This window comes from Stegodyphus dumicola, chromosome 9 (assembly GCF_044657685.1).
Source record: "Stegodyphus dumicola isolate Sdum_Otavi_A_Nest chromosome 9, ASM4465768v1".
NCBI lineage: Eukaryota > Metazoa > Arthropoda > Arachnida > Araneae > Eresidae > Stegodyphus > Stegodyphus dumicola.
Window position 1 is genome coordinate 87,898,267 of NC_140776.1, and position 27,414 is coordinate 87,925,680.

General features: G+C 33.4%; 1 protein-coding gene across 1 annotated transcript in view; it reads right to left on the reverse strand.

The window, feature by feature from the left end:
• RpL30 (ribosomal protein L30) overlaps positions 1-16,118 on the reverse strand; it is a 34,449-nt gene extending 18,331 nt beyond the window's left edge. The window contains exons 1-2 of the mRNA XM_035359799.2: positions 15,959-16,118; positions 4,305-4,450 (exon numbers count right to left, since the gene is read on the reverse strand). Coding sequence (XP_035215690.1) covers positions 4,305-4,450; positions 15,959-15,979 — 167 coding nt within the window. The 5' untranslated portion in view covers positions 15,980-16,118. The remainder of the gene's footprint in view (positions 1-4,304; positions 4,451-15,958) is intronic.
• Positions 16,119-27,414: the final 11,296 nt, after the last annotated feature.

Below are 27,414 nucleotides of genomic sequence, written 5' to 3' on the forward strand. Positions count from 1 at the left end.
TTTCTGCAAGCGTTTTCACAATAGCAGCAGTTTTGGTATGACCGCAGCTAAATTTTTTTGCTATGGCAGAATCCGGAAACATTGCTTTGAAAAGCTCTTTGGAATGATCCAAAACAGAAAGCGGTAGATTATGTTCAATTAAAAAACGAACAAAATAGCATTCGGCTTTTATAGGATCTGTTTCATCATCTTTTATTAAGAAATGTGTTATTTCTTTAGATTTTACGGTGCCAAGTTCTATATGCTTTTGAGAAAACACATGCCGTTTACAGTCATCTTTTCCGCCATGAGCAACTGAGAAGTCTTTGTTGCATACACTGCAGTGTGCGTGATTCACAGAAATTTCGGACGCTTTAATGCATGGAAATTCTGAAGAATATGAATCTTTAAACTTCTGCTTTGATAATTTTGGCTTCTTCGTTCGAGGCAGCATTATGATTAAAAATCTTTCACCTGATTCACAGTTCACAAGACACACGCTAAGCTCTCGCCGTAAACTACACAATGCAGCCGAATGCAGCCTAAACACGCATCAGCGAGGAACCTGGGAGACAGACAATTGGGTGGAACTATTGATAAGTCGTTAACGGTTGAAGTTACTGATCTACGATTGGCTAATTCTTCAAAACTAGGAACGCACTCAACATGTGATATATGATAACACGAGTATTCAGCCAATCATCGGATGAATTAGTTGGTTCCGTTTTGCGTACAGGTTCTCCTGCTCGTTTCTGTAAAATCCGTAGTTTTTTCCATACTTTTCGTAGCTCGTAGTTTTTCATGAATTTCCGTAAACTACGGAAAATCCGTAGTAGTTGGAGTCTATGCAATCCTAAAAAATTTATTTATAAAAATGCATAAGTGAATGATTGTTGAGCAGGCAGGAGACAGACTGATCAAGGGGAAGTTGCCTCTAAACCTAACTCTTCCATCATTCAATTCGTGTTTCATCATCCATGTAGACAAGGGTAAAAGTCAAAAACCAAAAGTGATACCAAATGTGGTGAATTACTAAAAAGAAATTTAAACAAGTGGAATTTTGAGAAATTAGCAATTAAAAGACCAGAATTAAAATTTTAAAAAAATAAATAAATGTAGAAAACCAAAGTAATTTAGAAACTCTTGCCTATAGAAACTTTCCCAACACGAATTATGCACATAAATCAAAAAGAAACTAGACATTATCTATAAAAACTAATAAATTATACTTAAATAATACTAAAACGGCAAGTAAATAGTAAGTTTTCATTTAACTTAAAAACTATATTTGTTTTTGGAGAGTGGAGAAGCATTGCCAAACTAAGTGATGTTAAGTAGTGTGTTCTGCAAACTTTAAATAGAGAGCGCTAACTTTCTTTATACTTTTGAAGTAAATACAGTCAAAAGTCATTAATTCGGACACCCATAATCCGGACCTCAAAGCTAAAAACTTTCTGCGCATGCGCCGCGTTGACACATGCGCATAGGCATTTATGCGTGCGCGTAAGACCTCTTACGTCTGCGCATATGCATGTGCGCAAGCGCAGAATACGTTTTCGCGTGCGCGTTTTATGTATAACGGGCGGTATAAGCTAAAATTATCTAATTATCTATTTCAGTTAATGTTGATGATTGCGTTGTTCCTTAATTTTCGAATTGGATCCAACTTATTATTTTTTGCAGACTGTAAGAGCAATACTATAAAAGTAAACTTGACCTTTCGACTATGTCAAATAGAATTTCCGATTCTGGAGCTCCCAAAGGATCGTACAAAACGAAAGTATGTTTCGATGTCCATCAAACAAAAAGTGGAATTGCTGCAAAAAATGGATAAAGACATGAAGAATGTGACAGAGAGGTTAGTGAAAACGAAAAAATTTCGATTTGCAAGTTAGTCGGTATTCTCGGCACAGCAATTACGGGACTTGAACAGCGGAACTTTGTAACTGAACAAGAAATTATGTCTGTTTTCAAACCAGGTACTCTTTCTGATCGAACACTTCACATAGTGACCATCTGAACCTTTCTTCCTACAAACCCATTCAAATCCATCTAAACGGTTTTAACACATACCACAAAAATGCTTACAAAACATCCAATGATTCAAAATTTCCCAGAATCATGCACCCGATTACGTCACAATAGGATTTCCATAACATTCAACTACTCAGGCTACTATAAATGAAACAACAACTTGGCGATAAATCAAACAACTTCGCCATAATACAAGGAGTACCTTAAAGTCTACTCTACCCCTTTTTGCATTATTTAGCATCACAAATTTTAACTCTCTTGACTCATAAGAGCCGGATATCCGAATCTTAAGTGGCCAGACCATTTATATATTCACACATCTTATTTTTAAGCTTACACACATGCATTTTCAACTATGTCTAGACAAAGCAGTACACAGAAATAAAAACTGGGAGGGTCATTTTAGGAATATATATATATATATACACACACACACACACACACCGTATATTATGGTGTACAATGCACACATTTAATACACCAAATGAGATAAAAATGTACGAGTGAGCATTATATGGCAAATATAAAAATGAGAAGATTTAAAAATAAGTAAAAGATAAGAACCCCACAATTTTATTTCTACATGTACCTAAATGCTGTTAATGGTGATTTTCTAGGACCCAATTCGTAACACTCTCTTTTAGAATGTGCCATTTTGTTACTCCTTTCCGCAAAGCACATTCATTCTCTGGCATATTTATTATCATGATATCATTTTTCTTCCACTCATGTTACAGCTTTCAACAATTCCAAACATCCTTGCTGCAGCACAGTTTTAATTTTCTTTTGCAAACCGAATGAATGACTTTGCATTTGAAACCAGCACTATATTTTGTTTGGCAGGAGCCATATTTACCACTAAAAGGAACACTAGGTAACAATATTTAACATAAAGCAATTACGATTTACTAAAGCCTTTGATTCTCACTTCAAAAGACTAGAGAACGACAAACCATCCAACTCCTAATTCCACAAATTCATTCAGATAGGAAGTACATTCATATCCTAAATTACTTGCTCCCTTTTCTCGAAACTCTAGAATAACATTCTTGTGAATAGCTGCATTGAATACAACTTGACCTCTTTGCAGTTATTAACTTCATCAAGCATTTCTCCCAAACACATTGTTCCCCTTATCACTTGTCAACTCAATACAGCATCGTTCGAAAGCCTCCGAACTAATTACTTCAAAAGGATAACAACACTACACATGTATCTTTCAGGTTTCTCCGTAACCAAAAGGGTGTGCACTTTACGGCTATTATACTTATAAATTAAAAAATGTAGTTTGAAATTACAGGTGTGCATTTATACGGTGGAATATATGGTACGTAATAATTTTGGTAAAAGACGAAAGCAATTAACTTTTTAGTCATAGCCGATGATGGTGTAGAGAAATGTAGCTAGCACATAATTAAGATGGGTAATAAGTGGATGGGAATCGAAATTAGCTGGAAACTTTAGAGAGATGAGACAACTTGTTAAATAAGGCACAAATTATTTTACAGTCATAGCTAGGATGGTGTGGCGTTATAATATATAACAGCATAGTTGCAATCAAATGTAGTCATCATGACAAATAAACATATCTTATTTCTGAACAAGAATAATTCTTTAGAAATACATGCCGAGTCAAGATTATGAGAACAATCTTAATTTTGTTTTGTTTCCTATTCCAGGTCATTAGTCCCATGGCTGCCAGCCTCACATTGGAGCAGATAAGAGTGCTTGCAAGCTTAATGGAAGTGTGCAGTCGGTCACAGAAGTACGAAGGTTTGCAGAACGATTTCCATATAGAAAGCCACAAACTTGTTTAATAATTCATGCAACCACAAGTTTGTAACAAATGGATCAGTAACAGGTGCCCTGCATTTCCTTGGATTCCTTGGATCATTACCAAGGTAATGAAAGGATCATTACCAAGGAAGTTCTAGGTTGCCCTGCATTTCCTTGGATCATTACCAAGGAAATGCAGGGCAACCTAGAACTGAAGTAAACATTGCATAGCCATACTATGGAATCCATCAAAATCGAATAGACATTACATTCTGAAAACGGGCATTCCTCAGAGGGCAGTAATCCAAATTCTATCCAAGGACCTTCAACTAATGTCAACATTACACAAATACCAAATTTTGCTGAAAATCGACAATTTCAAATAAAAATATAGTTAACTGCTGTCATAATTCTTATGAATTTATTAAAATTATTTACTAAAAATTAAAGAGATTAATAATACTTATCTTTGTTGAAATTTCAACATAAGCAAAAATCTTTTTAACGTTACTTACCTTAAAGGTGGTGTGTTATTGGCTATGATAACTAATTTAGCCTTCCCTTGTCTCAGAGCTTTGAGAGTTTGTTTATTACCCAAAACATACTTTCCCGATTTCATGACAAGAGCCAATCTGGAATTGATGCTCTCCATGGCCTTTTTCTAGAATTTATTGAGAGAGAGAGAAAGGAATCAGACTGTGCTAAATATTCCTGATAAACACAGAAATAAAATTGTTTCTAATATTTACTTCATATTTTAAACTAGACATAAATTTTAAATACGCTTAATAATGACACTGAGGTATATATATATTACAAGAAAACATTCTTAAAGCATTCAGAATTAAAAGGGAAGCAGGACACTTCTCAGCAGCATTATCATTTCTTCACAAACTTCATTAATTACAAAATCTCACCCTTTGCCTGCATCTGAAAACCTTCAGATTCATAGCTACCATTATCACGATGAACTATGGTAGCTGGCCATACATCAATTATGCAAGCATTTAAAAAAACATATCTACACACATGTCCTTGCATTCTTCTACACATCAGATTTTATATTAATATATTTAAAATTCTTGAATGTTTTAGCCAGTCTTTAGAAAATATAGGCCAAATTTAAAAAAGGCTACATCATATATGTATTTCAGTCCATGCAGCACTGCGATATCCATTGGTTAAATGATGGATGCACAATTGAAGGAAAGAATAAGACAGACATTTATATTCTACTAAAATTTGAGTGAAATATGAGCCAAACTGTTTTTCATAATCCTGAAAATTTCTGTATCACCTAGTAAATCAAATTATTTCAAATGCTACCTAGGCTTGGTTATAATAAGATTTTCAAATCATTCATTAACTAATGTTTGTGTCATCCATGCCCTTTTTACTTGATGATGGGAAAAATCCTTACTCCTTTAACTCTTTCACATTCAATCTGCCCCACACTGAAACAACCAGAACCGCCCGAGATTGTAATCTTGTGTTCTTCCCTCCCTCCAAGGTATGCAGTAGCAGGTGCAGTTTTCCCAAATGGGGGATACTCAGATAACTGGCACTTGGCGAACTTCCTGAAATCGCCCGCTATAAAGTGGGATGATAGTTTAGATCTTCACTACGCTAGGGAGAAAGGAAGAAGCGAAGGGATATTTTCTTTCTATATGTAAATACTTTGCTTTGGCTGTCATGTGACTTTGCAGATGAATCGTCGTGCTAATCACGCAACTTTGTCAGTAGACGTGGCGCGTACGCTCATATGCTGTTCGTTATTCCGTATGATCATTCGCTATTTAATTATTTTATTAGAACAAAATATTATTATTTATTAGACTATTAAAATCGATTACACGTCTAAATACTATTAAAATCATAATTATTTAATTACCGGAGACGGGCTTCAAGTTACCATAAACCATACGCTATTTTCGCTATACTAAAAACATTTCAGAAAATAAAATTACTATTAAAATTATTAATGACTTAAAAATTAAATAACTAAGTATTACGAAATTAATTCATAATTATTTAAATAATATTAATACTGCGCTTCTAGTTGCCGTTTAATTACCTTGTAAATTATTTTTTAAATAACTTAATGAACTTATAAATTAATTACCCTTATAATTAGTACAATAAAGTAGATAACATATGGTCTTTTTCTAACTAATCTTTCGCATGGGCACATTTTTAAAATTTACTTAATATTTAAGTATATGGGTGTTATTTATCTAGCCTTAACAAACAGGAATTAATTTCTAAAATAAATTAATTGAACTCCTAACACGAATTATTTAGAATGAGAAAAGCACTCGTGGGTTATTTGCTTAAGAAGGCGGAAATCCGTTAGTCGAACTCCAAGACGAACTACCAGTGTGCAACATTTTTACTGCTATCTTGCTGACACTGTATCATACAATCAATTTTTTAATCCCTCCTAATCAAGTTTATATTGAAATAAAATGCTTATAAGACTTTGAAATGCTAATAAGTTAATGTAAAGTATTAAAGAAACAATATTCTGCTACTTTTTTAAGTCAAGTATATTTCACCGATTTCTTTAAACTATTATACAAAACTTGAGCAAAATTCTTTCACAGATAAACAAATAAAAGTTAATTAAATTTATATCATCAAATCTTTGAATAATCTTCATAGATTTTTTTGCTGTGTTGCTACTCATGTTAGTTTTTAATGGCAATGAATATAAATGTTGAAATTTTTGCATCACCATGTTTGCAACAAATACATAACCGAAATACGAGGGCCATCCAGGAAGTAGATTACGTTTCCGTCTGTGTCCGCTAGGGGCGGGGCTAGCGCGGCCATCTTGGGGTCAGAGCGTTGCGCAGCTCAGTCTGCATCTAGCTGTGCTAGTGAGAGGTTCGTGCTGTGCTCCGTTCAGATACTGTGACGGTTTGAAATGTCTGCGTTAATTGAAAATCCCGCGAGCTGCGAGGTGCGCTCAGTAATAAGGTTTCTGACTGCAAAAAACTGTAAACCGATAGAAATCTATCGGCAGCTTCGTGAAGTGTATGGGGACAACATTATCACTGAAGGTGGAGTGCGTCAGTGGGTCATAAGATTTCAAAATGGCCGAACCAATGTTCACGACGAAGATCGAAGTGGGAGACCCAGCATAGTGACCGCCGAACTTCTCGAAAAAGTCGATGCTAAAGTCCGTGAAAATCGAAATTTCACAATAACGGAACTTTCTTTGAGTTTTCCACAAATTTCGCGAAGTTTGTTGCACAAAATCATCAGCGAAAAGCTTGGTTACCACAAGTTTTGTGCAAGATGGATTCCAAAAATCTTGACAGAGGACCACAAAAATCAGCGAATGGCTGCAGCGTTGAACTTTTTGGACGCTTACCATAAGGATGGTGACTCTTTACTCGATCGCATCGTTACTGGTGACGAAACATGGGTGAAACATGTGAACTGTGAAACGAAATTGCAATCAATGCAGTGGGGGCACACAAGTTCTCCCCAAAAACCCAAGAAATGCATGCAAACAATGTCGGCAAGGAAGATGATGGCGACTGTTTTTTGGGACAGAAAAGGTGTAATTTTGGTGGACTTCCTGGAAAGAGGCACTACAATAAACTCTCAAAGGTATTGCCAAACTCTCCAAAAACTCAGAAGAGCAATTCAAAACAAGCGCAGAGGAATGTTGAGCTCTAAGATCTTGTTGATTCACGACAACGCCCGGCCCCACACGGCAAATGTCACTCGTAAAGTTCTTGAATCTTTTAAGTGGGAGTTGTTTCCTCATCCGCCGCACAGTCCCGACCTGGCACCGAGCGACTTCCACCTATTCCCAGCAATGAAGAAGTGGCTGGCTATGCAGCGTTTTGATGACGACGCACAGCTGCAAGAAGAGGTAACGAAGTGGTTGAAGGCGCAGGCGGCCGAATTTTTCGACGAAGGAATTTCCAAGCTCGTACATCGCTACGATAAATGTCTTAATTTGTATGGTGACTATGTAGAAAAGTAGTATTTGAGTGTGGCTTTCATCTGTATATAATATAATTTGTTTCCTATACTTTGTTTATTTTTTTATTCCAAAACGTAATCTACTTTCTGGATAGCCCTCGTATATTGTTAGAAATCTTGTTTCCCTGCAGTTATGCAATTCAGGATTACATTTCTTTGTTTACCTACTTTACTACTACAAAAACTATTTTCGTATTTTAAGACAAAGAGGGAAAAATTCTGCTTCTGTGCTAATAAATTCAAAAGAAGCTGGTTTTTGAAAACCTGTAAAAAAAAAAAAAAAACGGGATTTTTTTTTTTAAGAGACAGATGTCTTATTTTGTTTTTCTAAGTCAAGGTTATTTCAATGAACAGTTGCCCACCAGCAGCCGAGCGGTAAAATCGCTGAACACTGGTAGTTCGGACCGAGGTTCGAATCCCGCGAACGGGCTGGCTGCATGGGCGTTTTTGTGGTTTTCCCCATGTGTAACGTGTATACGAGCCAGATTTCCTTAGAAAGTCCTCCATGAAGGCATCCCCCCCTAGGCAGATAGCCCTAGTGTGCTTTGCCGTATTCCCAATACACCATCTTCAATGAACGGTTACGGTTAAGTTGCACTGTACTATTTGTTTTGTGGAACCCAATTTATTGCCGATTTAATTATGAAATTCAAATACCTACCTTTTCATTCAGTTGATTTATAAACAACATTAAAGATAAACATATTAAAAAAAGGAACACTTTTATTGCACAGTCATCTATCAAATTTAGTTTTTGCAAAAACTTTTTACTTATTAATGCAAAATTTTGTTAACAAATAAAAATATATAATACATTTATATACATTTTAGTGTTTATGTTAGTAATTTTGATGAAAAAAATTTTTCTACGAAATATCAATTATTAACTGGACGTAGGCGCAAAACCCCATGAACTTTGACCTCTGAACTCTGAACCTACATTATTTTGGTTCGGTGCTCTGTGTGTAACACTTCAAAAGGAATCAGCCGCAAAACCAAGCATTTTTTCATTTAAATTTTTATCTATTTCAATCTATTGATATTTGCATATTTGAATTACTATTTTTTATTTATATTAAAATTTTTATTTTAACTTAGGAATATTTGTAATTTCTTCAATTTAAGAAGTTATTAATATTTATTTCTGCATTTTCTTCTGTCTACTACTAAACCTTTATTCCTGTACGTTACCAGTGTTTTAGTTTTATATATTTTTAGCTTAAATGCAACATAATTTTTAATTTAAAAATAATACATTTAATATTTAACTGATTTATCTAATTTATTTTATGTGTAATATAATGTGAATGGATAATTTTACATAAATTATTTATTTTATATGTTGACATAAGGTTATTTTAATACAAAGAGCAAAAATAAATCTATAACGATTGGTTTAGTTCATCAACATAAAATGTAATGTGTGAAATGAAAGTATAATTTTTTTTAAATAGTAAATTTATGTATATTTGATCTTTAAAATTTTTAACGTTACTTCCGTGATAAATATTCCATTTGCATGATCTTTACTGCATTTATATGAAGACCATATTTTTAAACATATTTAACTATTATTGTGGATAATTGTAGAAATTAATGGTCAGAATTAAAAAGAGAAGTATAAACGGTAATAATGAATGTTGGAGTTATATATATCATAATCTAAAATACTAAGGTGAAAAAAGTATGTACATTAACTTAATCACATCAATAACTAAATTAGTTCTATGTGCATTGTTTACCTTTTTTAGCGCAAGCGCGTTACTGTATTTAGCCTCAGGCGATTTTCGCCTAGCACGGATTTCTCCCCTATATCGGGCTCAAGAGGGAAATTTTGTAAAGCGTCTTTTCACGTCATTTCCCTCTTGGCGTAAAAAAATCCTTCCGAGGATTTGGTGATTTTCGCCGATTCAAGATGGCGGAAAAAATTGCACCAAGTGCCTATCTGAATCTTCCCCCCAAATGCATTGTATCAGTTTACTGCAGACAGCTTGTCCTAAGAGATTATCTTTTCGTTGATTGTGACATTTCGTTGTTGATTTTTTTTAAAATGTACTTTTAAGCTTTAAACAACATTAAAGTGAAGTTTAAAAATTTAAGGATTATATTTATTTTTAAACAATTTATTCCTTTCTACACAAATAATGGAAATAAACAAAATCTCAGTTGTGATCATAACAGAATAGTTTTATAAAGAAAGGGATCAAAGACTAATGGAATCTTTGTTAGAAAGTACAAAAGATGTCATTGGAAATCTTCACACCTATTTTCTGCATTAATGGACGGCATACCTGCCAACCTCTAAAGATAAAAATTCAGAAGATTTCTCCAAAATTCAGAAGAACACGAAGAATTAATATCATGCTTTGATATTAAAAAAATAATTTATACAAATAGAAAAAAGAAAATTGTGCTTACATTAGTAAATCTCAAGTAAGTAGTAACTAAAAAATTTATTAGGAAACATAAAACAAGAACTTAATGTTGCACAAAAAATTATTGCAATGAATTTAGAGTGCATTTTTTGGCTCTAGCCCAAAATTCTTTGGAAAATTTCCTGTCATAACAATTAGTTTCCTCATAACATTTAGCAATTAAAATGTTTTCTAGAGTTTTTGGTGAAATTGAAGAACGAAACATAGTTTTGTTTTTCTTCACAACACTGAAGACTCTCTCACACTCAGCATTACTGTGTGGGAATTACGAGAATAGCACATTAAACTCTTGCTAGTCTATCATATTTTGGTGTTCCATCAGCTCTTTTTATTCTTTTTAAGGTACCAACGAGGACATCAAGTCTATTTTCTGAAGAACTGGCAAAGTCTTCAAACTGTGCAGCAGAAAATTGGTTCTGTAGTTCATCTAAAGCATCATTATGGCATTCATTTTCTTTAATTGTTAACAAAAATGGAAATTTATCAATAAAAAAACGAATCTTTTCAAAAGATGAATTTTCAATTTGTTTCAAATTTGCCACTTCAGCATTTAAAAGAACTTCATTTTGCAAAGGAAACTTCCTTACAATGTAATCACAGGCTGAGGAAAAGTACTTTCCAACACATTGAAAAAATTCTTTTTTCTCATGATCTTTCAAAAAATTTACAAGTTCCCTGGTTTGATTTCCAATTATAAGATCATTGTCATCCTCTTGATTTGCCAAACTATTATAGGCAACACGAATCAACACACTGTTTTTCACAACAGATGGTTTTACAAACTTAGTATAAAGTTCTTTCAAAAGATCATTAAGAATTTGGATATGCAGGAGAGATTTTGGCGAAGCTGATTGTAGAAGGGTACTTACACTTTCAAAAAATCTTAATGGTACTTAACACAAAACTACAATATGCTTTGTTCAAATCCGGAGAAAGAAGATAGAAAATCCTTTCCTCCCGGCTAATAGAAGACTGTTTCTTCTTCCCTTCAACTTCTTTAACAAAGTTAACCGTATAGGAGTCTTCTAAGCATTTTCTTTTTAAAGGTTTTGATTCTGTGTGTTGGCTTTTCCCTTTTAAAGCATTTTGATTAGAAGCAAAGTTGGTTTTCGGAATCTTATATGCCAACAAATTTGATGGGATCTGTGGTTTCATTTTGGTCTCTTCGTGGAAATATTTTAGCAATGCATCCCACTGTTCAATAAACCTTCCTAGCGCTCTGCCTAAGGATAATCATTTCGTGCATACATGTTTCAGAATTTTTCTCGTTTCACCAGAGCACAGTTCTTGGAAATTCTTTAGGTTTTCTTTCCTTTTTACCCTTTTTTCCAGATAGAAAAACACATCAATCAGAAGCTGGTCAATATTTAATGGTAAAGCAGTTGCAGCTTTTTCTGCTGCCAAATTAATTAAGTGGCATGGGCATCCAATAACAATTAATTCATTTTGTTATTTTTTGAGGAAAGAGGCTACACCCTTTTTGTCACCCACCATGACATGAGCATTATCTGCACCAAATGAAATGCAGTTTGATATTGGGATGTTAAGTTGTTTCAACTCATTAATTAGGAAGGAGGCAATATTTTCCCCCGTAGCGTCTCCATTTAACAATGGAAGATGCAAAAGATGAGTTTTCATTTCATTAGAAACATCACAGAAATAGGTGACAACGATGGGGTAAAGCTTCCAATCGCTATCGTTGCTGCCAGCGATTGACACCGAAAATGCTGAATTCTGGAGTGCAGCTATTGTTTTACTTTGTGCATCGCAAGCAATTTCGTTCACAATAGAAGATGTTTTCGTGCGAGCAAAAGCATATTTCTGAGCAATCTTGGAGTCGGGAAACATCCGCCTGAAAAGTTGATCGGCGTGATCGACAGCGCTTAGCGGCACATTGTGTTCGATGAGGAATGCAGTAAACAAACACTCTGCCAAAATGACATCGGCATCCGAATTCGTAGCCGAATTTGAAAAAAAAAAATCATCCACTTTCTTTGACGTTGTCGAAGCCAAAGCATTAACTTATGCTTTTTAGACTTAACATGCTTCACAATGTCGCTTCTTCCACCGTGACTTATTATGATGTCACACATGCACATGTTGCAAAATGCATTGTTATTTCCTTTGAAGGAATCTTTAATTGTAGGAAATTCGGTTTTGTAGGCAGGCCGAAAATATTGAGAATACCTTTTTTTTTTAACTCACTTCATAACAACGACATATTAAGAAAATTCGTAGCACGTGCAAACACACACACACACACAAAAAAAAAAAAAAAAAAAAAAAAAAAAGAGAGAGAGAGAATGCGACAATCCACGCTCGCTGAGTAATTCCCTTGTTGCTGAAGTGAACGTGGAAAAAATAATCTGGCGCCCACAAAGAAAAGAGTGGGAGAAACAAGTTCAGCGCATTGGATTGGCTGGTTAAGCGGCGAGTTGGGAGAAACCGCAGGTTACTGGATTCGAAGTAGTCGGCGGTAAAACACGATGCAATTGGCGAAAAATTCTAAATTTCGACAAAAATCACTAAAAACACTTGAAAAAGGAAAAAAATCTTAAAATATGGATTACGATCTTCAAATCGTAAAGACAAACGCATTTTCGTAAAAATTATGAAAAATTTGTAAAAGTTGGCAGGTATGGGACGGAGAGGGGAGGAAACTGCTGTGGAACTGGAAAACTATTTTGGGCGGTTTGGTATTTTAAGGATACAGGTCAGTAAAGGGTCTGGATTTCAAAGAGTTAAATGCAATAAGCTATATATTTTTTCCAACTTTGAAAAGTTTATGGAACACCTGGATATCCCAATATCATCAAATTTTGCTTTAGAACCTCTGACATAAATTAATTTTTTTTTACAGAGGTCATTACTTCCGAACACACATTGCCAGAAAAAAACCAGTTTTGTTAATATAATGTAGAAATAAAATGAAATGGCACAAATGTAAGTCTTTAATTTACATCTGACAGGAACAAAACTGGGTGTGGTTAGGTTCTGCCTCACTGGCTAAAGAGCACATCAATCTTTTTAAGCTACGACTACATACGGGATGCTTTCCCCTCTTTTTGGCATATCCATGCTGGGATCTCAATCGTGAACAAAATTGCATCTATAGCACACCTACTTTAGCATTAGTCACTATTTCTACACTTTAACAGAAAATAATATAATTTTAAAAGCCCTTTTTTCCCTTTCCTGCAGATGGTTTGGAGATCTGAATATTAGACTTTTGGTTACATGGTAATACCACTACATTTAAAGGGCACTTAAACAGTGTTTTCTACTGCAAAGAAGGTGGCGCCAGTAACGTTTTTGCTACCAGCAATGGTTTTAGCAATATAAGGTTACGTTTTGAAATAAAACATGATAATATTTATTGCGTAGCGTGTTGGTAAGTTAAATTTTAACTATAAATTACCTAGTTCAACATGGTATTTAATACAATTCATGTTGGTAGAAAAGCATGATGTTAAGCATATATGTAAGTAACGATTAACATAAAAAGAAACTAAAGTAAATGTCATTATTATTGGAATGCATTCGTAACTCTACTATAACAGTTTAAAAAAATGTATACTTATATCTTACAATACTTTGCCTCCTTTTTCAGATTTTTATGCCCCTTAAAATGGAACCCCCTTAAAAAAAAAAAAAAAAACACTATGAAATATGTATTGCAGGATACATATTACTCAAAAGGGGCATAATCTTCAACTGTGTTTAAAATTTCTATGAATGGATCTTGCCGTTAAATGGACGCCAAAAGAGTTATTCGAATACATGACCAGCTAAATTTTCCTTGTGAGGACTTTTTTTGGGGGGTATGTGCACCAGTTGCCAGATTAACGAAATCTGTGGATCAATTCACAATGTGATGTACAAATTACCCATTCCTGCCTAAAAGTGAATATCCTTTACAATATAGTTCCATTTGTCACCTGCTTCTTAATCAGTGCCATCAGAATCTCTGCTGATCTGTTACTTGCAGTAAACATATTTTCAATGAAGGCAATAATCCTTTTGAAATGCACCACTGCAGATACACATCTGTCTCAGATAACTTCCTTAACTAAAAGAAAATAATTTCATCTATTCATAATAAAAAAATTCAAAAAAGATAATGGGGAAATCAGACAAAATAAGAGTGAATAAGTGATAAATTATACCTGCAGAGGCAAAAAATGAGTGTGATGCCACAAGCAAAATCATGAACAGCAATGTAAGGATCAAAATGTAACAGGAATATATTCACATGTTCAGAGGCTGCTACATCTGAACATGCGAATCCGTTTGAAATATTATTACATCATTTGCTGTATTTACATTCTCTTATTCTTTCTCTGTGGAAGTGCTTCCCATCATATGTTTCTATATGGGCTAAAAAAATGTCCTTGGGTAGAAAATGCAGCAAATACTTTCACACTCCTTAATTTCAACTAAATAAACTGTCAAAATTTTGAACAGCATAATAAGAATGGTACAGCTTGAGTATAGAACTAGAATAGCATAGAATAAGAATAGACTTTAAAGCAATAATCACATTAATAAAAATTTCTGAAATACTACCTGTTTCTGCAATGTTCTACTGTATTTCTAAAGTTTTTTACTCATAAATAAAATTACCCATGCCGAGAAGTAGAGTCGCTGAACACTGGTAGTTTGACCTGGGATAAAGACCCAGCAAATGGGCTGGCTGTATAATTGGTGTTTCCCATATGTGAGATGGATATGAGCCAGCTTCCTTAACAATGCCTCCATAAAGGCACCCATTCTCATCAGCTGATAGCTTTTGAGATGGTTTGCCATAATCAACACAATTTAACCCATTACTGCCCCCCCCAAAAAATTTTGGATTTCCAATGAATATTTTTGTTAAGATAAAATTATTAGATCCAAGAATTCTTTAGCCTAGAATGGACAAATATTTGCAAATTTCTTTGATGAATAATATGAGGTAACTTAAGTTATTTTCACTTAAGCATAATATTAAGAAGAGATCATTCTTAATTTTGTAATGAAATAATTATAATTCCACTTTTTTAACTATTTAAAGTCTTTAAATTCGTTTTCCAAACTGCTATTAATATTTTCTGTCAAATAAGCAGCACATAAGACTTCTATTAACTCGTATGACACCTCTCCAAACATTACAGCAATAATTAAGGACACACAGAAATATTATGTTTAACTTAGTTCAGAAGTTTTGAAGAAACTGATAATATGTTGTTTGTATATGAATAAGCCTCTTTAAACATTACCATAAATTTTTTAACTTGGGAAAATCACATGGAAAGCTTCACCACTTAGCCCTATAGCCTTAAAATTAAATGAATGATGTACACAAAATTAACTTTTCGACTAATCGTAAGAAATAACAATGTTCAAGATAAGACATTAACAATTAAATTTTACTATCGGAGATATAAAAATAAGAAAAACACACTACCAGGATTTAATACTTATGGATAAAGTAAAAAAAAAAAAAAAAAAAAGGAGGGCGATAAACAGCAACAAAAATATTCTTTATTTACTCTATCATAGACAGCAATTACATTTGTTCATGACACAATCCACACTTCTGAATTTCAAGAATGCAGAATTAGAATAGTAAGTATTTAATTTATTGAAAAACTATGATGCATTAAGCCTAATGAGGCAACTTGAAGACAAAATGAAAAATAAAGTTTTAATTTATTACTCACTTCAAGGGTGAAAGAAATTAAAGTAGTTCTTACCTGTTTCTTTTGAGCGACCATTTTGATCAAAAGATAAATGTGACTATAAAGAAATTTAATCCAAAATTTTTACGCGTTTCAATGGAATTCAATCACCACGTTCTACTCCAACGAGTTGAGTTGTAAAGACAGACAGACAAAATAGACAGATGTCTTCTGTTGCACCTGCTAAGTCTTTCTGCACCGATGGGCGAAAAATCAAGCATAGGTGCGAAGGAAAGGTATATAGTAGAAAATACGAGTTCGAAAGGCCAGGAAGAAAAGAGATGGGACAAAATAAAATAAAAAATAAATGGCTCAAAAGTAATGAAGTAATGGAGAGAAAAAAAAAATATATCAATAGTTTAAAAAAAAAAAAAAAAGGCCTATAGAAAGAAAAGGAATGGAAGTAAGAGAATTTTTTTGGAAAAAAACTACGATTGTGCCCATGAGTGTGGTCAAAAAGGGGAGGAAGTTGTTATCATTTACATCAAGTAGAGTCTTCCAGGTGTGTGTAATGAGTGTGTTTTGTAAAGTTGAATAGATGTGAAGATGAGGGGAAATTAATTATAAAAATATAAATATTGGGGGTCCAGTCACATAACAGTATAAGTCTAGCTTAGAAGCTAACTTTTGCTATGACAAGGAAACTAAAATTAAAAAAAAAAATTAACATAGGGAAACAATATGTTAGCCTCTACCTTGAGACACAGTAACAAAAGACACATAAGATCAAAGTACATATAATATCAAGAAAAATATGTTAACTAAAGTAACATCATCTATTGCGGTTTCCAACATATTCATATATTATTCAGAAAACAGCATCTGACAAAATCATAAATCCAAACAGTAAAAGCAAGCAAAAATCAAAGCAAAGATAAATAAGTAAATAATTTACAGAATTAATTTTTATTTTAATATTAATAATTTTTTTAAAATAAGCATTTTATTTATTTAATAATTTAACCATCGTAATTTATTATATTTGTAATAGTTTATCAAGTTGAGGCACACTGTATTAATATATGCTTTTAATTTCAATAAATAGGAAATACAGATTAATTTTTGTCTCTCATATGCGGAAGGAACAAAACCGCAAATCTGCACATTCATCAAGGCACAAGATTGTGTTTTTTCCTTCTCGAGAAATTCCTCAAAGGGATCTGCTTGGGTAGTACTACCAGACGACACTACTGATAAGGATAGCGTCCGTACAAAATGGTAACTAAAAAACAAAAAAAAAAAAAAAAAAAAAAAAAAGTACCACATGATTTAGAGCAATTAACTAAGTATTTAATGCCAGAACATAATAAAATGAGCATAATAATAATAAACATAATAAATAAATGAATTTAAAGATACTTTAGTAACATATATTTGATTTAGTTTAAAGAAAAGAAGTTCTAATTATCTGAATGTTCTGTCTTCGTGTTGTAAAAGATTACAAGGAAGATAAGACCTTTAGATACAGGAGAACTTTCGGTTTTGAGAACGAGACATTGTAAAGGATATTCGCGAAAATGTTTCTTAAGGAAAATTGTTGAGTTGTAAAAAGTGCTACGGAGGGAGATCGGGCCAGGGAGTGTAAAGTGAAGCGGGCAAAGAATATATAAAACTAAAAAGGTTTTTATATTGATACAAATCCAATTATTAAATTTTTAATCGTGATAGGAAATACATGAAAGTTATATTTAATCAGCTATTTTTCTACTAACTACACGCGACTGCAGAGATATGTTCGCCCTTTAGTTGCAAAGATGTGTGAAGATGATGTGCTCTCCACTGTGTATGGATTTATGAGTTTGTCTAACCCTGTTTTCTGAAAAATGTATGAATATGTTGGGAACGGTAACAATTAATTTTACTTTAGTTAAAGTAGTATAGACTTTTATCTGATGTTATTTGTCTTTCGTTGTTGTGTCTCGAGTAGAAGACAAACATATTGCCTTGCTTCCCGTGTTAGGACTTACCATTTTTTTTATAAATTATTAATTTTTTTTTAAAATTTTTACTTTACTGTCTTAGCTAAAGTTTTAACTAAACTTAAATTGTTATGTAACTGAACCCCAATTTTTCCCCCAATCCTCACATCTGTTCAGCTTTACCAAACACATTCACTACACACGCCTGGGAGACACTATTTACTGTAAATGAACACAGCTTCCTCCCTTTTTGACTAAACTTATGGACACTAATCGTATTTTAGGACATTTTCTACTTCTTTTCCTTCTCTTTACCTTCTTTTTTCCCCCATCTATTACTTTTGGGCCATTTGTTTACGGGCCCCATTAGGGGTACAATAGCGCCACCACAATTGACTTCTTCATCTCAAGTAACATTACTAACAGATGCAATATTTCTGTAATCCCAACCATCTCTTCCGACCACAACCCCATTGTACTTGAAATCCCCATTAATAAATGCCCCCCTCACTAGACAGATGTATTGGAGTTACAAATTGGATCAAATGCTCAGAAATTCTGAATAACTCCATTCAAGGAAATCCATGCATGAACAACAAAGAAGAATTAGATCAAGAAGTCTCAAAATTTACCAATTGCATCAATTCTGCATTAAGGGAAGCCACCAATACGTTTTACGTGAACAAGCCTTTCCTCCCCCTGCCTGCCGGTATAAGAAATAGTATTAGAGAGAAAAACCGACTCGTAAAAGATGGCAAACCACCAGGGATCCACAACTCAAACGTGAATTAAACTCAATGTGAAAACTCCCTGTGACATCCTGCCCACATAAAAAATAATACCAAAATTGACACATTTCACGCTTAATTGACTCTGACGTTTACACCCGCTGCTTCATCGTTTAACGTCACTGACTTCACCCCCCATACGCCACCGCTAGCGCGGACCAGATTTTCTTCTCAACATCTCCCACACCTCCTACTACACTGTTCTTTCTTTTTACCCTAGAATGCTTATCAGAAGCTGAGTAGAAAGATAGATATTTCTACATTTTGACACTCGAGAATAAAATACGATCTTTATCATCTATTAGCACCAGTGAGAAGTGCTGCAGTGCACGAGTTTCGCATGACCTTGAAGATGGTAATGACCTTGGGATTCGATTCTGGGTCTGTTTAATGCCAGTCGATTAGCACAAAAGAGCTGTCGTGTGCTAGGTTCAAGAATTCCAATTCTTTGAAATTTGCGACCGCTGAGTTCCTCTCGAGATCGCTGCACACTCCCCTCCCAAACACTTCTGAAGCGATATGAGGTTTATGGGCATAGTAGCGACAATGAACATGAAGGGGGAAGAAGGCAAGCTCTCGTAGACATAATTGTAAACCAGCCTGGCTAGCCTCAGGCGACTTTCGAACCGAAGCCAGCATGCGGTGAAGCAAAAGCACAGGGTGCTGGCGAAATTCCTTCTACTTGAAATGTTAGTGAAGCATAAACCTGCTTTTATTTGAGAATTAGCTTTTGCTGTTATTTACAATTTACTTTGCGTACGAGGTTTTTTATTTTACAGAAAAACTTTTCAATTTTCAATTAATCATTTTCGCACTTACATATTTAATATATGATTACTATTATATTAATATTTCTAATGTAATATTAGTTTAAATTATGCTTTCATTTTAAATGTGTCTGGTTATATGTTTCCATAAATAAACTCATAGATGTAACATTTATTACTAATTTAAAAATTGCGAAACTTAACCCTTTGCAGTGGTCACCTTCCCAAATATTGACTGCGTCCTTAGCTTCTTGGTTTTAGATTAACAGCGAAGCAACCTAGTCTTACTTCTCAGCTGCCGGAGCGTCGCAAATGTAAGCAAACTAAGTCATAGGTAGAATTACAGCAAATTATTAATAAGGACAAGTTAATACTTCCAAAGATGTTTTCGAGCTCTTTCATTGTGCAAGAGAATTCGAAAACATTTTTATTAGGCTTAGTGTTTTAAATGTTTCGGAGTAAGATTTAGGTTTTAATTTAACAGTTAATTTGAAATTGCTTCTGTTAGATGTTATTTTGTTCTTTCCAGAGGAGGTTTTTAGGATAGTCCATTTTGTGGTTAGCGTCATTATTATGTTAAAATTTGAGGGATTTGATGAAGTTTGGTTTTTAGAAATTTTGGGCAGCCATTGGTTCTTAAAAGTAAGGCAGACAATCTGCATTGCATAGGAAAACTTCATACTACTTTCAAATGTTCCTGATTTTAATCTGGGTTATAAATTTTTAAAAAGATGTTCCAATGAGAGTTTCTAATTCAGTTGCTCATTACTAACGATTTTTTCATTACCTTCTTATGTGATGAAATGAATTTTTAACGAAATTAAAGTCGGCAACTTAAACATATTTATAAGATTAAAGAAATAAGAATTATAAGTTTTAGCTAAAGAATTCACTTTTTTAAACCATTCAATATAGTGCTCTGACAGTTCTCAGATATTGCCGGCGGTTTTGGATCGCAGTCGGGGATGAATTTCAAGGTCTGTGTTTTACGCCTTCACATTTTAGACTGAATTTGTCTCCGTGGCGTTGAAGCTTTACTTCTCTCAATTCAAATTCTTTGGTTACAAGTTCAGTTGATGTGACTGATCGTTACGCTGATGGCAGTGGCTGAGGCTCCAGTGTCTGAGCGTGCTCAGTTAGATCCATTTAATGGGTGGATGAGAAGTTTCGAACTGTTGGCATTTGTGTTAGGTCAACACCGGCTCTACTTGAAGCGTAACTGTGCGGTTTGAAAAATTCTTGTGACGTCACGACTTCTAGTCATAACAAACTTCGGAACGGAGGAAGTGGCTCATTGCTGAAGTTTGTTGCGTTGCGGGAACGCTGAGTTCGAATACTTGGATTTTTTAGGATGTGTTTTAGAAATATTACTTCATTACTTTACATCTGTAAATTTATATTTCTCTAATTACATCAATATTTTTAGGCGTATGTTCTAGAACGGTTCTAGGAAAAAAAAAGTTCAATAATGAAGAATCTGCATGTATGTATGTTTCTGGCACTGTGGAAAAATGACAGTATCTATAACCATGAAATTTTGAGTAACGTAATCCTCCACCTGAACTTGGGCATGTGGAAGCCCGAATTTTTAATTTCGAATTTGTTTTATTATGTATTTCATATTTTGTAAAATTTTAATGAATTTTTGATTAACAAATTCAATAATTTCAAAGCAAACAATAGCAGCACTGTACGGAAAAAAAACATTCTTACCTCCATCACGCGAGACTGTCTATAGGAAATTCTAAAAACATATTGTTTTGAAATGTTTTGCGATATTGCTGTTGAATTGAATTTTATGCTGTTTAAGGGCGAAGAACGTGATATTTAATAAATAAAGGTAACATATAAAAGGTTAAAAAAACGGCGTTTTGTGCGTAGTATAAAATCTGAAAGATTTCAGATTTTTTAAATATTTTTTATTATTACTGCTTCTTGTGTTTTCTTCACGCATTTAATAAGTTTATATCTTGTCCTTAACTAAAAATATATAGATGTAACGACACCTGCATTTAATCTTTGAGTGAAAGTTTCAGATGATTACTGACAGAACCAGCCAATATGTCACTGTCCGTGTATTATCTTAATTTAATTTAACTTTGTCTTTCGAATTGCCTTTCGAAAATACCATTCGCTCACCCAAATGAAGATGTCTTGCGAAATGCCTGCTGTCAGACTTAGCACACTGTCCAAGCCTTCAGCACTATAGAAATAGAACAAAAGTATTCGCAGTTGGTGGATATCGAGATTTTCGAGAAAAATTTTAGTAGTGGAGCTAGGGGCTACTTGTGAAAATTTTTGGAAAAATGTTTACATTTTGAAATGCATTTACGATTCCTTGATTACAACTGCTGTTTTTTTATAGGATACTTTAAAAATAGATTTTTCATCTTTAAACATTAGACCTCTCCTTAAGTCTTCACCTCGGAAACAGTCTAAAAGAGGCCGACGCCAAAGGAAATCTAACGATGTTTATATTCGTTCATCATATGCACAAAGCTAACACCTGACAATTTTGTTAATTTTAGCTAAAGAAGTATTTTATGAAGGTTATTCTCTGTGACAATTTGATCTGCCCTTGGGGTAAATTGTAACAGATCTGGGACAAATAGTAACAATGAAAGCGAGAATATTTAAAAAATATTTGGTGATTATTATTAATTGGTATAGTGACAATGTATGATACCAAGTGGTTTAGAGCAAAACAAAGTAAAATTACTTAACCAATCAGCACAAAAGCCAGTCTGTATCAGAACTCCAGTTAACAAAAGCAAATAATAGTTTGTTTCCTTTCCCAAATTTAACGCGTACCTGCATTTAGCAAGTTAACCATTGCATCCGTCCTTTTTCATCAGAATCGCTGTAGGCATCTCCGCAAGTTAAGTAGTTAACTTTTCAGTTTCAGAATTTGTATCTGAATTCAAAATCTTCTTCTTTCCCATTTTATCTCTTTATTTTCTTTAGGGATTTAAAAAAATTATTACATTTCCTTTCTTTTCTTATTAATTAATCACCTCTTCATATTTTTTTCGATACTTCTGTTTTGGGTGCATCAGTTAGAACGTTAGATTTTCTTTTGCGTCGGCCTTTCCGAGGTGAAGACTTAAAGAGAAGTCTAATGTTTGAAAATGAAAAATCGATTTTTCTAGTTTGGGAAAAGAACTAAATAGAATAAAGTAATCTGCATATTGACACTTAAAAAAGAAAGCGTAACTGCACGAATCAAGATCTCGGGGCAAGTTGAATGTCTTAAAACTTGCTTCATTGTATGTTTTCGGACATTTTTATTTATAATCGTATATTAAAAATATTACTATTAGTAAAAAAAATTAAGGCATCATTTTAAAACTGATTACATAGGCAAAATAAGCAGGTAAAACCATTTTTGAAAAAGATAATGTAACTTACCTTAAATTAAAATTTGTGAAGTATTTTTTCCATTTATTAGCTAAGATGGAGCACGTGCACACAAACTCTGACTACCCGTTTCCTCGTAGCATTGACTGTTCTTATATTTCTGTGGTGCCAGTTATAAGAATCATGTTCAGTGAAAAGTTTGATAAAAAAAAAAATTTAAAACCACAGCGTAATTACTATTTAACCCTCTTACAATTAGCCCTTATGCTGGAATCTCACCGTCGGCTCTGTTGAGCTGAGAATTTAGTACAAGAATATATTCGCTCAGGGTTTTAGTGATTGGCGAAGCGCTTGTAATCGCTTTGCTACCTGTAGTTTCATCGAAACGAGTGGCTCACCTCCACAGGGTCTGTAACTACGCTTTTTTTTTTTTTTTTTTTTTTTTTTTATGATGATCAGGTTCCGTTTTCTACGAATATAAAAATATATCTGGAAATTATCAGCTGGAGTATGGAATAATATTTCCTGCTTTTCTCGACAGTCTTGGTGGAACTATATTATCTCTGATATTTCGGCTTTTGACATTGTAGTAGTATCGTGCAGCCTTTATTATCCGGAGCAACTGCAATCGTAATCACATTGGATAAGTGAAAACTTATGTAACGGAGACTGTATTAGAAATCCTGCCAATTTTTCTTTCGACAAGTTTTTTTTTTGAAATTGTTTGTTTAAAATTCTAAAAGTAAAGTGCACAATTATTACTATTAATATTCCAACAAACTCCTTTTTTTATTAGTAAGATTTGCTTCATTTAGTTAAACAAATCAAATTTTTGTCACGAAATAAAATTTTGCATAGCTACGAAATAAATCATGGAAATATGCATGAAAAACTGAAATAAACAAACCCAATTAAAAACTTATACCAAATTTAAAATTTCATCAAATTTTAAAAATATGTTATTCCTTCCTCCTCTAAAAAATCTGTTAGCCTTTTTTGGTCATATTCTGTAACTTTATAAGTCGCCATACGAATACCCCAGAGTTTGATCAGCAAAAGGATTCATAGCAGAAATTTAGGACCCTGCTGTAACTACTGAAAAGCTTCAGCGCTCTTAGCATTGTTAATTTTCACGTTGTTTGTTTCTGTTTCATCTTTGTCTAAGTGTCAAGAAACTTTTGTTGACCTCAGGATCTATAGCGGAAATGATTTCTTTGTCGCTCAAAATTTGAAAACTTACTTCATGACTTTCTGCATCTATCCATTCCTAAACATGATCTTGAGCGATGTCTTCGCATTCTTTGGTATTTAAAAACATACCTACGAATTCGTTGTCAGTTATCGGGTTGTTTGTGTTGCTCTGCCTTCTTAATTTCTTACTGAAATTTTATACGAAGAGGGAGAAATTGCCTTTCCTTCCACAAAATCCGAGGCTTGGTTGCACATATAAATCACATCTTTTATTGTACTGTGTTTCAGTTCTTCGCTAATATTATCTTCATTGTTTAGAATAAGAGAAAAGAGCTTTTCTTTCTGTGATGGCTATCTAGTTTCAATTACATCTTGGCCCATCGCTTGCAGTCCTACCAGTGGCCGACTGGTTAAGACCGCTGAGTGCTGGGAGTTCGATTTGCGTTTTTACTAGCAGCCATACTAGTAGTTGAGTAGTTAAAATTGCTGAATATTGAGAGTCTGACATCCAGGCCTGCATGATTGGTTTTCGTAGTTTTCCCCATGTATAAAGTGAATACGATCCAATTTTACTTGCAAAGATCTTCCAAAAAGTTTTCCTTACCCTTAGTCAGGTAGCCTTTGCGTGCTTTGCCGTATTTGAATAACCATACAACTAAAACCAACCAATTATCGTTTGCATGATGGAACTAACATAAACGAGCAGCAAAATCGCTTTTACTTCACCTGACAACAGCATCTCTTCATCAGAATGACATAGGGTATTTTTGGTAATCAACTGGGGTTTCTGAAGCAGATTTACGTTTTTAAATGTTATTTCACAGTAATCCAAATTCTGAATAGAATTATGTTTCAAAAATCTTTTCACTGATCTTTGAGTTGTAAAGTTCAGTTGTAGAGAACTAAAAAAAGAATTAAAAAAAAAAAAATCGTAAAAATGCGGAAAAAAAAAGCGGAATTTGTAATTCAGAATGTAAGTCTTCTGTCTGTAAATTACTCAATCAAGTTAATTAAAAATGACAATAAAATGATGAAATAGAAACATTTCAATTGAAATTTTAAATTATGCGCAATTCTTCTATCGTTTGACCTTATGCAGTACCTCAGTGAAAATTTGCATAGAGCTTTCTTTTCTGTAAGGGGGAGGGGAGGAGAAATGCATTCATGTTCTACGCCTAAATATCTATTCACATACATTTATTTTAGTTCTAATATTTTTTCCTGAAAGAAATAAAAGGGCTTCTTCGAAATGCATTATTTTTACATAAACCTAAAGTTAATCCGAGGTTGAGTCTTTGCAACACTGTGCAAAATAATGATATGTCTAAATATTAAAAGTGTAAAAGTGGAATGTGCAATGGCATGTTCCTTCCATTTTTTTTCTTTTTGCCTTTTCTTTCTATTCTTTCTACATATTTTTCTTCTTTCAGAAAAGTGATACTTTTCTTTCCACTAAAAATGTACAACAGTTTCTATTTAAGCAATGAAATATAATTAACTCTTCTCTAAAGTCATAACTTTCACTTTTCATCGAAAACAAACTGAAAGTTCTTATCAGTATGAGTCACATTCTTCAGAACTTGACTATGAAATTACGTAATTTGAACACTACGTGTAATAAAATGTTGTAAAAAAAACTTTAATTAGAATCTTATGTTATAAGAGAGATGAATTAGAAAGTTATGTCCTGGAGCTTAAAGAACCTTCAGATTAAATTACGATGCAAGTACTTATTGCTTTCAGCAAATGGAATTTGCGAAACAATAGTTTTAATCCCGACTCCACTTAGATAATTAAAATTGCTGCATAGTTAGAAAGGCGGCTGAGTTGTCAATGAAAGAATTAGTGCGAAGGGCTTATTGCTGTTAAATTCATGTAAAGCTGTTATGAGGGACTTTTAATACTTTTCCAAAGACTTGTAAAATTCAGGCATTCATGTTCAGACATATTTCATATATTAAGTTGACTAAAAGTACATAATTATATAAACTTCAGAATAAGGCGGTATCTTTCTTTTTGATAAAAGGCATATTGAGAAAGAAAAAGTTGAGACCCAAGAAGCTTTAAAGAAAATAAAAACTGAAAAATTTAATTTTATTCGTTAATAATCGTAATGGAATCAAGTTTATTGGCAATTTTCAAAACAATTTAAAATATAAAAGTAATTTTTATGAGCAGCTTTGAATTTTGGTTCAGCTGAGCTTGGATTCGGTATACAAAAATTTGGTAAATCTTATTTTTCTTTAGCTAGGGAGTTGTGGTACACTTTCTTGCAAACAGTAGTCTCCCAACCATATGTCTGCCATTTTTGCCTCTTTCTCAGTTATATACATCAATTTTCAAGAGTTCTGGTCATTGGGCGAAATGCCTAGCGAAGGATAACTGAATAGAAAAAAATTCTACTCTTCTTTATTTTGATATTCAATCCATTTCCTTATTTTATCTTTCCCATGTGGTTTTAACACATGGTTGTGAATATGGTTGTAGAGACATTAGGATTTTTTTGGAAGCCGAAGACTTGAAAAATGAGCAATGTACTCGCCGGAAATTGAACCACGGACCTCTAGAATACGCGCGGAGCATGCAGACAACTACACCGCGAAGGTACGCAAAGAAGAAGGGAGAAATACCTTATATGGTAACATCAAGAAAATAAAAATTACTTCAAGAATAGTTTTGAAATTCTTCAAAAGTTTCATAAGAAAATGGAAACTAAATGGTAAATGACTTTATTCATCAATTAGAGTCCTATTACGCGTCCAGCATCTTGATGCTCAAAAGAAGCAAAGATCTTTATTTCATTAACTTCGTCAATTTTCTTAAATTTTGCATAAATACAGAGGACTTAGTAAAAGTAAAAGTATGCATGAAAAGAGGGTCGTCATGTAATTTTCAGCCTTCATCGAGATATAACGATGAAAGGGAATGAAAATTTCCTAAGAGTAAGAGAAAAAATTAAGTAGAACTTCTAAGAAATATTCCCATTATTTGATACTTCTCTCGATCGCAAACGAAGATTATCTAATGGCGCATGAAGTTACTTTAACAAAGTCATCAGACTGAATCTCACTGATGTCAGTTTGCGAATGGCAAATTGCATGACAGGATGAAAATGTCTAGAACTATAATAAAATTTTAAATTTCTTTATTATAAAAAATATGGCTCGATCGAATGCTTAGATATTAAACAAACTCTCAAGCAAATAATATTTTTATTAACTTAACTTTTTTTATCCTCTAATATAATATTTATAAACGTTTTTCTAAGTTTATGCTAGTATTATTTTATTTTTGAATAAATATTATTTTATTCTGAAGTAAAATTTATTCATGAACGCTATTTTAAAGAGAATAGCATAAAAATTAAAGCATTGCAAAAAGAGCTCAAGAAACGTAATTTTTCTTTTATTTTGCTCTAATTTATATTTCCTACAAATTTATATACGATT